This window comes from Megascapheus bottae, chromosome 3 (genome assembly GCF_031878675.1).
Source record: "Megascapheus bottae isolate mThoBot1 chromosome 3, mThoBot2.hap1, whole genome shotgun sequence".
In the NCBI taxonomy this organism is placed as follows: Eukaryota; Metazoa; Chordata; class Mammalia; order Rodentia; family Geomyidae; genus Megascapheus; species Megascapheus bottae.
In genome coordinates this window covers 58,404,936-58,419,012 of record NC_143511.1, presented here as the reverse complement: position 1 = coordinate 58,419,012, position 14,077 = coordinate 58,404,936, and the positions used below count along the sequence as shown (strand labels likewise).

The following is a 14,077-nucleotide window of genomic DNA, read 5'->3' as shown; positions in this document are numbered from 1 at the left end:
CAAAAATAAAAACAAAAAGAGATTCAGAATCTCCCTAACCGATGCTGCTTTCTTCCTAACTCGAATAAAAGCTTTTATTTTGCATATGCTGTGTTCTAATACTTTTCCAAAAAGGTTTTAAAGTGACTTAAGGCTGGTTGCATCTGGATCTTCTTTTGCTCCTGATATTTAGCAGTTGAAATAAGCCCTAAGAAGGCCAAGTATCAGCGCTGGTATGTAAAAAGGTATTATATGCTCTCTAATCTTTTACTATTAAAATTTCAAATTTATAAAGAAGTTGAAACAATTTCACAGTGAACATCCATATAATACCTAGATTCTACCATTAACTTAATTACTTTTCCCATGTATCTATCCATTTTTCTACTCACCTGCTAATTTATTTAAATGTATTTTGAAATAAATAAGACACTGACATGATTATGCTCCGCTTAATTTATTCAAGTAAATTTTGCAAAAACTTTTTAAAATACATTTTGTAAAAGACTTCAGTGAATTTTTTAGTAATTAAACTAGAATTCAATTAATGATTTTTTTTTCCCCAAAGAGGTAAACGTAGTACAATCTAAGGCACAAAATTTAAATTTATCTTAACTGAATTTTGACCAATATGCAACTCAATTCTCTATTAATATGTAGGACATTATTATTCTCATGCTAAAGGATTTACCCCACACCCTTTCCTTGTCATACCTTCACTTTTGAGACTGGTACATGGAAGCTCCTGTAGAAGAAAGAAAAAGAAACAGTATCTACTTTAGGAACAAATAAAATAGCCTATAGAAAAATGCCAACTAACATTTTTCAACAGCTTCACCTGCCTAGAGCTAGCTTGATCCTATTAAAGTGCTTTACTCACAAATAAACCCTGGTTTGTTTCTTTGTACAAATACAATTCTTATAATCTTTGTGATCTGGTTTCCAACTTCAAAGATTATGAATCTGAATGGAAAGAGAAGTTGCTAAGGATAAGCAAAGTGAAGAGAAGTATTTGTCTAAGAGTGTGCAAATAAAATGCAGATACAAGAACTGAAAATAGAGGCTAGGATGGTGGCACATACCTAACATCCCATCACTTGGGAGGCAAAGGCAGGAGGATTATGGATTTGAGGCCAGTCTGGGCTATATATGAGACCCTGTTTCAAAAAGAGAAAATTAGCCAGATGCTGGTGGCTCACCCCTGCAATCCTAATGACTCAGGAGGCTGAGATGTGAGGATCATGGTTCAAAGCCAGCCCAGGCAGTAAAGTCCATGAGACTTATTTTATTTTTTTGGTCAGTTGTGGGGCTTGAACTCTGGGCCTGCATGCTGTCTCTGAGCTCTTCAGCTCAAAGCTACCACTCTACCTCTTGAGCCACAGCACCACTCTAGCTTTCTGACAGTTAACTGGAGATAAGAGTCTCATGGACTTTAGAATTTAGACTTTAAGACCTCAGTCTTAATACTATGGTTTCATTATGCCTAAACAGATCAAAGGTTTATCATATGGTATTTGCTGAGACAGGATTTTGAATGTATGGGGAATTGAGTGAGTCAGTCATTTAGGGCAGTTAAGCCAACTAGTTGCCTAGCATTCTATATCTGAATTTGACTTTGATCTTATTTGCAGGTTGCCCACTACTCCTTAGAAACCAACAACACAGGGCCAGGAGCGTGGCTTAGTGGTAGAGTGCTTGCCTAGCATGCACAAAGCCCTGTGTGGAAAAGCGTTAGCCTTGGGCATAAATGTCCAGGCTCTGAGGTCAAGCCCCACAAACAACAGACATACTCACGTAACTTTTGTCTTAATAAACTATTGTTTGCTCTTTTTTTCCCCCTTCTTTTCCTTTCTTTTATTAAGCAGCTTACCTATTAAGCTAGCTTCTAATCTGTGGACTATAGCCTCAGAAATACTTGTTGCCCAGACTTGAAGAGAACCAAGTGTTCAGAATTCAGTTTCTACCCTACCTTGTGGTCTGCTAGAATAGTGCTGACATGTACTGAAGCATGTCAAAGAAGAAGACAGCTCATCACTGAAGACTTCTATAAGAAGGCTTCCTCCCTTTTCTGAGACAGAAAACTCTATGGAGGTCTATAGGTGGTTCATTTATTTATACATTCATTTATGGCAGTAGGCCTCACACTTGCTAGGCAGGCAGGCAACTGCTCACATTGCTAGCCTTTAAGATATCCCTTTTATAATACTAAGTCCAGTCATAACTACCTATGGCAGAAAGCTGAAATTGACAGTTTTACAGTGGAAAATTATCCATCTTCAGATCTAAGCCCCCTAAGTAGCTAAGCTTGTAAGGTGTGAGCCACAGGTGCCTGGCTAGAAAGTTATCTTATTAACAGAGTTCTGTTTTTTTTTTTTTTGGGGGGGGGGAAGGGTCATGGGGCTTGAACTGGGCCTGGGCATTGTCCCTGAGCTCTTTAGCTCAAGGCTACCACCTTACTCTTGAGGCAAGCCCCACTTCTGTTTTCTAGAGGTTTATTGGAGATAAGAGTCTCAGGTCCTTTTGTGCCTGGGGTGGCTTTGAACCTTGATCCTCAGATCTCAGTCTCCTGAGTAGCTATGATTACAGGCATAAGCCACTGTGCCCAGCTTGTCCTTGAGCAACAGTACCATTTTGGGCCTTTTCTATGTATGTGGTACCAAGGAATCGAACCCGGGTCTCATGCATGCTAGGCAAGCAGTCTACCATTAGGCCAAACTCCCAGCACCAAACCCGAGAGACTCTTATTTCTAACTCTTATTTCTAATTAACAAAGCCAGAAGAGGAGCTGTGGCTTAAGTAGTAGTACACCAGCCTTGAGTGGAAGACATAACCAACAGCAAGAAGCCCTGAGTTCAAGGCCTGTACTAGCACAAAAATAAAGTAAAATAAATAATGCAAACAATGACTATATAAGTTTTCATTGAGTTCAGTGAGGCATTCTACTAAATTATCAAGCCATGAAAACCACTGAATTTGTAAGTTGCTATTCAGAAGGAAATGGTCATATGGATTTTTCTAATTATCTAAATTCTTATAGTGGATGTCAGAAATAAGGACAGTCTTCTGGACTGGATCCCTCTATCTTTGAGCCTTGAATGTTGCACATCTATCCTACAACTGGCTCATAGTAGGTTTACTAAGTGTCCACATACATGACTAGATTCAATGAATCATACATAAAGAATAAAACAAATTTTTTGGTTCCTTTCCTTCCCTAATTACTACTTAAAAGGCAACAGTTGTAGCATTGTTTAAGATTTACCTTTGTTCTGAAAGAGCATCTGCAGGAAATAACGGATGTGCGAGAGCATGGTCCACAGTCTCCTTCATGGCAGAGCTTTTCACAAGTATGAATGAAATCTTTAATAAAAATAAAAAGAACTAAGTATGAAAATGGTCACTACTTTTTTTTTTTTTTTTTTTTGCCAGTCCTGGGCTTGGGCTCAGGGCCTGAGCACTGTCCTTGGACTTTCTCAAGGCTTAGCACTCTACCACTTGAGCCTCAGCACCACTTCCAGCTTTTTTCAATGTATGTGGTATCGAGGAATCGAACCCGGGTCTTTGTGCATGCTAGGCAAGCACTCTACCACTACGCCAAACTCCTGGCCCCAAGTACTTATTTTTACACTGGCAAATTCACTAGCCCTTCTGGTCTTCTACTTTGGCTCCATGAAACTCCAATCAGAGTTGAGGAAAAAAAGGATGTAGTGATTGCTTCTTCTATTTTTTCTTTACCCAGCAGGATGGTCCTTACAGACTGATTATTCCATTAGTTACAGGAATATGCTCTGCATGCATCTTGCTTTGTGTAAGTAAAATAGATCTTTTGATGTTTTTAGGCCTCAAGTTTCCAGATTAGATTCAGAGCTCCTAAAATTGTATTTAAGAATGACTCCATTGAAATTCTTTTGACTCAGAAAGTTATTTAGGGATAACTCTAAAGTTGGGATCCGTATTAGGTTAAGGAAAAGTCTCTTTCAAGGACTCCTTATGGATCACTTAGTCTTTTTTTGGTCACTTGTGGGGGGTTGGTCTTAAGACCTGGGTGCTGTCTTTGAGCTCTTTTGCTCAAGGTTAGTGCTCTACCACTTTGAGCCACAGCTCTACTTCTGGTTTACTGGTGGTTACCTGGAGATAAGAGTCTCACAGATTTTTTTTTTTGGTCAGTTGTGGGGCTTGGACGCTGGACCTGGGTGCTGTCCCTGAGCTTTTCAGCTCAAGACTACTGCCCTACCCCTTGAGCCATCGCAGCACTTCTGGTTTTCTAGTGATTAATTGGAGATAAGAGTCTCAATGGACTTTAGTGCCCTGGCTGGCTTTGAACCACGATCCTCAGATCTCAACCTTTTGAGTTGCTAGGATTACAGGCGTGAGCTACTGTGCCTGGCTTCACAGACCTTTTCTTTTTTCCAATTAATTTAAACATTTACTCACAAGAAGTTGTCAAGTCACTCTAAAATCACCTATGTAGCCAGCACTGGTAGCTCACGACTGTAATCCTAGCTACTCAGGAGGTTATCTTCAATTAACCAAACAGGAAGTAGTGTTTTGGCTCAAGTGATAGAGCAATAGCCTTGAGCTGAAGAGCTCAGGGACAGTGCCCAAGCTCACACACACACACACACACACACACACACACCACCACCACCACCACCACCACCACCACCACCACCACCAACAACAACAACAAAAAATTTCCCACATATATTCTTCAGTTGGAAACTCACAAAACTATATTAGTAACATATACTTAATTCTAGTAAAACTTTTCTGGTTGCCTTATCCAAATATTGGCAAAGAGGCATACAAAAAGTATTGGCAAAGGGAGTAGCTCAGTTGTTAAAAATGGCAACCGATAAACAACCACCAGGTATCAAGTTCAAGGACCGGTTCACAACAACAAAAATCTTTGACAATTATTAACAAGTAATTCAAACTGCATGTATCTGAGACACCAGAGCAGCCCCTGACAACATAACTGTATTTATTCAGGGTAAGAAGGTCATGAAAATGATTAATCTGAGCCCATAAGTAGAGAATTTTTGAACCATGTTCATCCAAAATGATTTTTTTTGGGGGGGAGGGTGCCAGTCCTGGGGCTTGAAACCAGGGCCTGAGCACTCTGTCCTTCAGCTTCTCAAGGTTAGAGAGTTCGACCCCTTGAGCCACAGCACCACCTCTGGCTTTTTCTATTGTAAGTGGTTCTGAGGAATCAAATCCGGGTCTTTATGCATACTAGGCAAGCACTCTACCACTAGGCTAAACTCCCAGCCCTCAAAATGATCTTTAAAAGAATTTATTCTCAGCTATATGGAAATTTCACCTATGAATGGTCTAACTGGCTGAAATTTTATTTTATTAGAACCTTAACAGTTCTCAAACATCCGATCCAGTTGTTTTAGCATGTTCCTATTATAGAAAAAAGTATTTGAGTACTTGCTGAACCCTGGAGTATAGAGTGTGTTTACAATAGAGTAGGCTGATAAGAGAAATCATACTTACCCCAAGAAATAGCATCTTACCAATTACCAAGAAAATAAAATAACTGAATTGGAGAAATGTTATTTTCTCAAGTATGTTTTGAGGATGAAAAAGTACCTACAAAATTTGATAGCAATATTTATAAGAGCCCCCTATCCCACAAGTGGTACTTAATACCCCTTTGTGAGTGTTTAATTGCTGCCCAGCACTACATGAATATTTTTAAAGCTACTTTATGCTGACTAGTTACCTGAAGAACCACAAGGCAGAGGCTTGCCACACACTTTTCCACATGAAGGAACAGGATCCATACATGTTTTCCGACCACTGCTTCCAAGTTCTAGCAACTGGCTGAGAGGAGTCTGGCCACAAGGGCAGCAGCGCACTAGATAGGGAAGCCGTGGGCAAGGCTGACAAGGCTGAGGGTGGCACACTTGAGAACAGGTATGGCTTCCACATTTCAAGTCTCTAATAAGAAAAACAAGACTGTTACCTAACAGTTGCATAAAATAACTGTTGCATTCTGAGGAAAATATAAAACCTTACTTGCCACATATCTTTAAGCAGCCAAACTCTCCAAACCCATCAGACTTTCCAGTATCTGTTCCACATAATATATCTCGGGAGGTGGTGCCACAGTAACATACTAGAAGAGATCATTACACAAACAACAGATTAGCAGCCTGAATGTGTTCTTAAAATACTCCCAACAATCTATAAGATAACACAAAAAATACTCTTCCGTTGAATGGTGATCAGACTTGATACAGAAATTAATGTGATTTATACACATAAAAGTTTTACACAGGAATAAAGAGTCATCACTCTGCCAGTATCTCATCATGCCTCTGCAGCATATCCCAAGAACAGCATTACGGTGAACACCTCTGGACTAAGAGGATACTACTATCTGGTTTCTAAGCCCATGATGGTGACACCATGGATCGTGTGGTAGTTGAACTCAGGGTCTAAGCATTGTCCCTGTACTGTTTTGTTGGCAGTGCAATTCACATACCATGTAATTCCAGAAAAGTCTCCAAGATTGCTTACCCTGGTTCAGTATGATCCGACAAGGCTGGCATTGACCCCCATGGCACAGCTCTGCACAGTGGTGTTGACCACAGTTCAAAATATTTTCACATGGGTTAGAACAGTGGACTGACACAGCCTGGCCACAACGAACTGTGTGCCTATAGAGAGCAGACATAAAATATATTAGTCTAAAATTCCTGCTGGGCACCTCTGGCTCATGCTTGTAATACTAGCTACTGAGGAAGCTGAGATCTGATGATCATAGTTGGAAGCCAGCCTAGGCAGGAAAGTCTGTGGGACTCTTATCTTGAATAAGCTACCAGAAAAAAAGAAGTGGTAACTGTGGCTCAAGTGGCAGAGTACAAAAGTTCAGTGACAGTACCCAGGCCCTGAGTTCAAGCCCATACATGACCAGAAAAAAAAAAAAAATCCTGCCACTTTGACATTTCATCTGAATTGGATTTTTTTTAATTTTAATTTTTGCCAGTCTTGGATCATGAACTCAGGGCCTGTGCACTGGCCCTGAGCCTTTTTTGCTCAAAGCTAGCACTCTAGCAACTTGAGCCACAGAGCTACTTCCAGTTTTTTCTGGTAGCTTATTGGAGATAAGAGTCTTACAGATTTTCCTGCCAGGCTGGGATACAAAGAGACCTGTCTTTGAAGCAACAAAGAAATTCAAGCAAACCTTCGCACTTAAAATTATTTATTTATTGCCAAAGCTGGGCATGGTGGTTCATGCCTGTAATCCTAGCTATACAGGAGGCTGAGATCTGAGGATCAAGGTTCAAAGCCAGCCCTGGCACAAAAGGACCTGAGACTCTTATTTCCAATTAACATCTAGAAAACAGGAAGTGGGGCTTGGCTCAAGGGTAGGGCTGTAGCCTTGAGCTGAAGAGCTCAGGGACAGTGTCGAGGCAGAGTTCAAGCCCCATGACCCACGGGGGGGGGAGGGGGGAGGAAATGCCAGTCCTGGCACTTGAACTCAGGACTTGGATACTGTCCTTGTGCTTTCTCAAGGCTAGCACTCTACCACTTGAGCCACAGCACCACTTCATGCTTTTTTTTTTTTGCTTATTTGACACTGAGGAATCAAATATATGGCTTCAATGTATGCCAGGCAAGCACTCTGATTACTAAGCCACACCAGCCCCTGAAGTGAGTCATCTTACAACTTTGCTGTGCATATAACTTCATCACTTATAAGACTGCAAAACAGAATCAAGAGATCACAGGAAATTACATACAGAAAAGTATTAAAGCTAGCTCTGCACATCTAAGATTTCTTAATACACAGATTCAACAAAAGCAGATCAATAATATATGCATATATATATATATTAACTTTTTTTTTTTTTTTTTCTGGTCTGGGGGCTTGAACTCTGGGCCTGGGCACTATCCATGGGCTCCTTTTGCTCAAGGTTAGTACTCTACCACTTGAGCCACAGTACCATTTGCAGCTTTTTTCTGTGATTAATTGGAGATAAGGATCTCATGGGCTTTCCTGCCTAGGCTGACTTTGAGTCTTGGTCCCCAAATCTCTAACTCCCTATTTAGCTAGGATTTAGGCATAAGCTACCAGTGCCTGGTCTGTTGTTTTGTTTTTGTTTTTGTTTTTTTGGGGGGGGGTGGGAATTCATGGGGCTAGATCTCAGCTTGGGTCCTATCCCTGAGCTCTTCAGCTCAAAGCTACATACAGCCTACCCCTGGGCCTGAGTGTTGTCCCTGAGCACTTTAGCTCAAGGCTGCAACCTACCCTTGAGCCAAGCCTCACTTCTCAATTTTCTAGTGGTTAACTGGAGATAAGAGTTTCAGGTTCTTTTGTGCCCAGGCTGGCTTTGAACCCTGATCCTCAGATCTCAGCCTCCTGAACAGCTAGGATTGCAAGTGTAAGCCACCCTGCCAGCTCTGGTATTTTTTTTTTTTAATTGTCTATACTGAATGTGTATAGACTTTTATATTTATTTATTTATTTATTTATTTATTTATTTATTTATTTATTGCCAGTCCTGGACTTGAGCTCAGAGCCTGAACACTGTCCTTGGACTTTTTCAAGACTAGTGCTCTACCACTTGAGCCTCAGCACCACTTCTGGCTTTTTTCTATGTATGTGGTACTGAGGAATCGTTCCTAGCTCTTTGTGCATGCTAGGCAAACACTCTACAACTAGGCCAAACTACTCCTGTTCCCTAGACTTTTATTTTTGTGCTTGTCTGGCAGCTTGAACTCAAAGTCTAGGTTCTGTCTCTATTTCTTTGCTCAAGACTAGCATTGTATCTCTTGAGCCACAGTTCCACTTCCAGCTTTTTGGTGGTTAATTGTAGAGTCCCACAGACTTTCCGGTCTAAGCTAACTTTGAATCATGATCTTCAGACCTCAGCTTCCCCAGTAGATAAAAAGCTAACTATACTGTATTAAGTAACACAAAATACATAAAAATGATTAAAGGATGGAGCATCTGTGAATTTTTACTCCTTAAATGTCCTATAAAAAATTCCCCATGGACACCAAGGGATAACTTTCTTTATACCGACCATTAAAAATCTAATTATTATATTTTTTTTACTTTAAAAATTATCACATAAATCATTCATGTAAAAACTGAGGTCTTCTTTGGTGTGCAATTGCATCTTTACCTGGTCCGTCCACATTCACATGTCTTAGTCATAAAAGCAGGGCAGGGTGGGCATGGTCCAGGATGGCAGAGACTAAAAAAGAAAGGCTTCAATGAGTAAGTCATACCTATGAACCTGAACCAAAATAAAGCTGCCTCAAGCAGATCCTTGTAAACATGGCAACAATAAACCTATCATGAAATATCTTAGTATATCTCTAAACTTGGTTAAACTAAATAAAGCAATTATTATTTTCTTTTTGACAGAACCAGTCATACACTTGCTTGGCTGACCACTTGAGTCATGCCTCTAAACCAACCTTTTGCTGCTTTTTTTTTTTTTTTTTTTTTTTTTTGCTAGTCCTGGGCCTTGAGCTAGGGCCTGAGCACTGTCCTTGGACTTTCTCAAGGCCAGAGCTCTACCATTTGAGCCACAGTACCACTTCTAGCTTTTTTTTTTTCCTATGTATGTAGTACCAAGGAATCGAACCCGGGTCTTCGTGCATACTAGGCAAGCACTCTACCACTAGGCCAAACTCCTGACCTTGCTGCTTATTTTTTGGAGTTAGAACTCTTGGACTCTACCGAGGCTGGCTCTAAAATCATGATCTTCTGAATCTTAGCCTCCTGAGTAGCTAGGATGTATGAGCCACTGGCACACAGTTACCAATTATATTTTTATCCAAGACAGACAGACAAAATTAAGCCAGAAAAGCAGCCTGGGCACTAAAGACCAAACGCCTTAAAAGTCTCTTGAATTGAATACTAGAAAACTGGAAGTGGGGCTGCAGCTCAAAGGGTAGGGTGGTAGCCTTGAGCTGAAGAGCTCAGGGACAGAGTTCAAGCCCCATGACTCAAAAAAAAAAAAAAAAAGAAAAAGAGAAAAAAAAAAAAAGAATTACTCTAGGTAATTTAAAAAATCCTCATGACCAGCTGGGCGCTGGTGGCTCTAGCTATTCAGAAGGCTGAGATCTGAGGATCTCAAAGGCAATGGTTTAAAGCCAATGTGGGCACAAAAGTGGGACTCTTACCACCTCCAATTAGCCACCAGAAAACAGGAAGTAGTGCTATGGCTCAAAGTGGTAGAGCACTCGCTTTGAGCAAAAGAGTACCCTGGCCCCACAATCAAAAACAAAACAAAACAAAAAATTAAGAAATCCACACTAGCTGGGCGCTAGTGACTCATCATTGTAATTTTAGCTAGTCAGGTGGCTGAGATCAGAGGATTTTGGTCTTCAAATCTAGCTTAGCAGGAAAGTTTATGAGTTATTATTATTATTATTTTTTGGTGGGTCATAGGGCTTGAACTCGGCCTAGGAACTGTTCTTGAGCTTTTCAGCTCAAGACTACTGCCCTATCCCAGGGTCTAGGTGTTGTCCCTGAGCTCTTCAGCTCAAGGTTACCACCTACTCTTGAGCCAAGCCCCACTTCCCATTTTCTAGAGGTTAACTGGAGATAAGAGTCTCAGGTCCTTTTGTGGATGGCTTTGAACCAAGATCCTCCTCCTCAGATCTCAGCCTCCTGAGTGGCTAGGATTATAAGTGTGAGCCACTGCACTGACTACCAAAAAGCCAGAAGTAGAACTGTGGCTCAAATGGTAGAGTACTCTAGCCTTATGCAAAAATCAGCTCAGGGTAGTATCCAGTACAACATACACAAACAAAAATCAACAATAAGAAACCAGGAATTTGGCCTAGTGGTAAGAGTGCTTCTAGCATGCATGAAGACCTGGATTCGATTCCTCAGTGCCACATATACATAGAAAAAGCCAGAAATGGTGCTGTGGCTCAAGTGGCAGAGCTCTATCGTTGAGAAAACGCAAGGACAGTGCTCAGGCCCTGAGTTCAAGGCCTAGAACTGGCAAAAAAAAAAAAATCCACAATAAAATTTTAAATAAAAGTCAAGACCTAAGCTCAATTCTTGATTTTCTTAATCTTAAAAGTGTTTTGCATCTTGATTATAAACTGAAATTGCCTAAAGAGCTTATGAAACTACAGAGGTGGCTGTGAATATAAAAGTGGTAGAATACCACTTAGAATATTTTATGCAAGGTCTTGAGAGATCCACATCAATAGCATCACCATAACACACACTGACACTTGAAAAGTGTCTTGAAACGACCCACAGAGATTCTGATTTAATTGCTCTGAGATAGAGAATGGTAGTTTTAAATGATCATTTTACATAGTCGGGGTAATAAACACTCCTCTGGAGAACTTTTTTTGGGGGGTGGGTCATGGGACTTGAACTCTGGGCCTGGTCATTGTCCCCCCCGAGCTCTTCAGCTGAAGGCTACCACCCTACCCCATGAGCCACAGCTCCATTTCTAGGGGCTGATTGGAGATAAGAGTCTCTGGGATCTTAGTGCCCAGAACTAGCTGTGAACCATGATCCTCCCATTTCAGCTTCCTGAGTAACTGGGATTAAAGGTGTGAGCCACCGTGTCTGGCCAATATAGAAAACTTTTTTTTTTTTTTTTTTTTTTTTTACCAATTGGAACAACAAAGTGGAGAAAGAGGTCAGTGTCCCTTCTGAGTCCTAGTAAGTATAAACAAGTACTTCTATGACATTAGTTCTCTTCAGCCACAGTACTGACTGATTGGCTAGAGAAAAGAACAATCTAAATAAATAAGTTCTTAAGGGAGAAGATACCTGGGAAGCATTCAGTTTCTATCTGCCCAATAGGTTGTGGGTCATGCTGTTTAAGCCAAGCCTAAAACAGCTCTAACCCCCAGATGATTCCTGGGCACCACCATCATCTTCACTTGATCACGAGGCCCTCGTTTAATATCTACCCCAGCTCCATGCAGCAGTTGTGCAATAACCCTCCTGTGCCTGTTTTGCCTTTTTTTGTTGTGTTATCAGTTGTAGGACTTGAACTCTGGGTCTAGGTGCTGTGTCTCTGAGCTCTTATGCTCCAAGCTAGCACTCTACCACTTTGAGCCACAGCACCACTTTTGGTTTTCTGGTGGTTAATTGCAGATAACAGTCTTATAGACTTTCCTGCCCAGGCTGGCTTTGAAATGTAATCCTCAGATTTCAGCCTCCAGAGTAGCTGGGATTATAGGCATGAGCCATAGGTACCCAGTTCTTAGATTTTGTAAATAAACATTACTTTTTAAAAATTTTATTGTCGGGATAATACATAGAGGGGTTACAATTAGGTACTAGGTGCATTACTTCTTTCACACTGATACCCCTTCTCATATTTTTGTCCCCAGTTCCCTCCCCCCACCCCCCAATCATCTTTTCCCCCCCTTCCATTCCCTATTTCAAATAAACAAATTCACGTATATAAATAAACAATACTATTTTTTTTTAACCACTTGACAGACTCTGTACCAGGCCTCTTAGGTGCATTAATTTCTTCCATTTTTATAGGATCATGTGAGTATTACTCATAGCAACATTATTTTACAGATGCAGAAACTCAGGCTTAGGGGCTGGGAGTTTGGCCTAGTGGTATAGTGCTTTGCCTAGCATGCACGAAGATGGGCGTTTGATTCCTTGGTACCACAAACATTGAGAAAAGCCAGAAATGGTACTGTAGCTCAAGTGGTAGAGCTCTAGGTTTGAGAAAGTCGAACGACAGTGCTCAGGCCCTGAGCTCAAGGCCCAGGACTGGAAAAAAAAAAAAAAAAAAAGAAAAAGAAAAAGTAAAGAAAAGAAACTCAGGCTTAGGGAATTTGACTTGTCCAAGGGAAGAGCCTACAGAACTGTTTTCTTTTGAAACTGATCACCTCTGAGTTTCTCTACTACTACTACTACTACTTATTTTTAGATGCTTAATGGGATACATTCTATAGCTGGTTATTTACTGTAGGGAAGGACTCACAATCTAAAAACATTGTCAGACAAGATACTACATAATGCTTTTTTTCTCCTGGCTGTCCTATACTCCTTTTTGAATGTGGAGATCACTGAGGGATAAAATATGAGACTCAATTCTTTTTAGAAGCAATGTGGAACTGAAAGCACAACTGAAGTAGTAGAATACCATCCTTGAGCAAAAAAGCCAAGTGAGGGCCGGGAGTTTGGACTAGTGGTAGAATTCTTGCCTAGCATATACAAAGACCTGGGTTCAATTCCTTGGTACTACATACTTAGAAAAAGCCGGAAGTGGTGCTAAGGCTCAAGTGGTAATTTTAGCCTTGAGAAAAATCCAAGGACAGTGCTCAGGCCCTGAGCTTAAGCCCAGGACAAGTGAGAAGAGTGAAAGGTCCTGAATTCAAGACCGAGTATTAGTACACACACACACACACACACACACACACACACACACACACACAGAGTCAGCAATGTAATACAGTTGAAGAAGCACTGGATTGAAAAAGAAATCTAGCACCATTATGTTCTATAACTGTGACACACGGCAAGATGCTTTTCTGAGCATCTGTAACAACAAGTTAACTTACATAGTGTGCTCAGTATACAGTAACTGTTCAGTATATAGTACTCTATTACTCTTTACCTCCCACTATGTGCTAACCAGTTATGTGTACTCAAAGCAGTCAGCAAAGCATGTATACCAAGAATCCCCAGAGATCTAGCATTCCAACTTACAGGTTACAGGAATGTGGGCAATCCTGGCCAGGCTGCTTCTTTCTACAAACCTCACCACAACTATGTGGAATTTCATTTCTGCTCCATTCAGGATTCTTGACCTTGCCTAAAAAACATATTAGACAGTCAATGCTACAAATTGCAACTATCTCTAGACATCTCTAAACAGTACTATATATCTAGACAGAATAAACCTTAAGTGTAGTTTTTACTAGTTTAACAAATAAATTATTTTATATCCTAAATTTTAAAAAAATGGCTGAATATTAGTTACCAAAATTTCACCAAGCACGATAAATATTAAATTCTAGTTACTTAAAAATAGAAATTTTTACTTATGTAAATGCTTTCTGTCTAATGAAGACAACCCATCTTTGATATGATAAAGCTATGATGAATATTAGATAAACA

At 40.4% G+C, this 14,077-nt stretch overlaps 1 protein-coding gene across 5 annotated transcripts in view; it reads right to left on the bottom strand.

The window, feature by feature from the left end:
• Nfx1 (nuclear transcription factor, X-box binding 1) overlaps positions 1-14,077 on the bottom strand; it is a 47,364-nt gene that overhangs the window by 21,440 nt on the left and 11,847 nt on the right. For all 5 annotated transcript variants that reach the window (XM_090330111.1, XM_090330112.1, XM_090330113.1 and 2 more), the window contains 7 exons: positions 13,667-13,772; positions 9,126-9,197; positions 6,511-6,650; positions 6,007-6,106; positions 5,711-5,928; positions 3,242-3,339; positions 694-724 (listed from right to left, as the gene is read on the bottom strand). In XM_090330111.1, the coding sequence (XP_090186237.1) occupies positions 694-724; positions 3,242-3,339; positions 5,711-5,928; positions 6,007-6,106; positions 6,511-6,650; positions 9,126-9,197; positions 13,667-13,772 (765 nt within the window). The remainder of the gene's footprint in view (positions 1-693; positions 725-3,241; positions 3,340-5,710; positions 5,929-6,006; positions 6,107-6,510; positions 6,651-9,125; positions 9,198-13,666; positions 13,773-14,077) is intronic.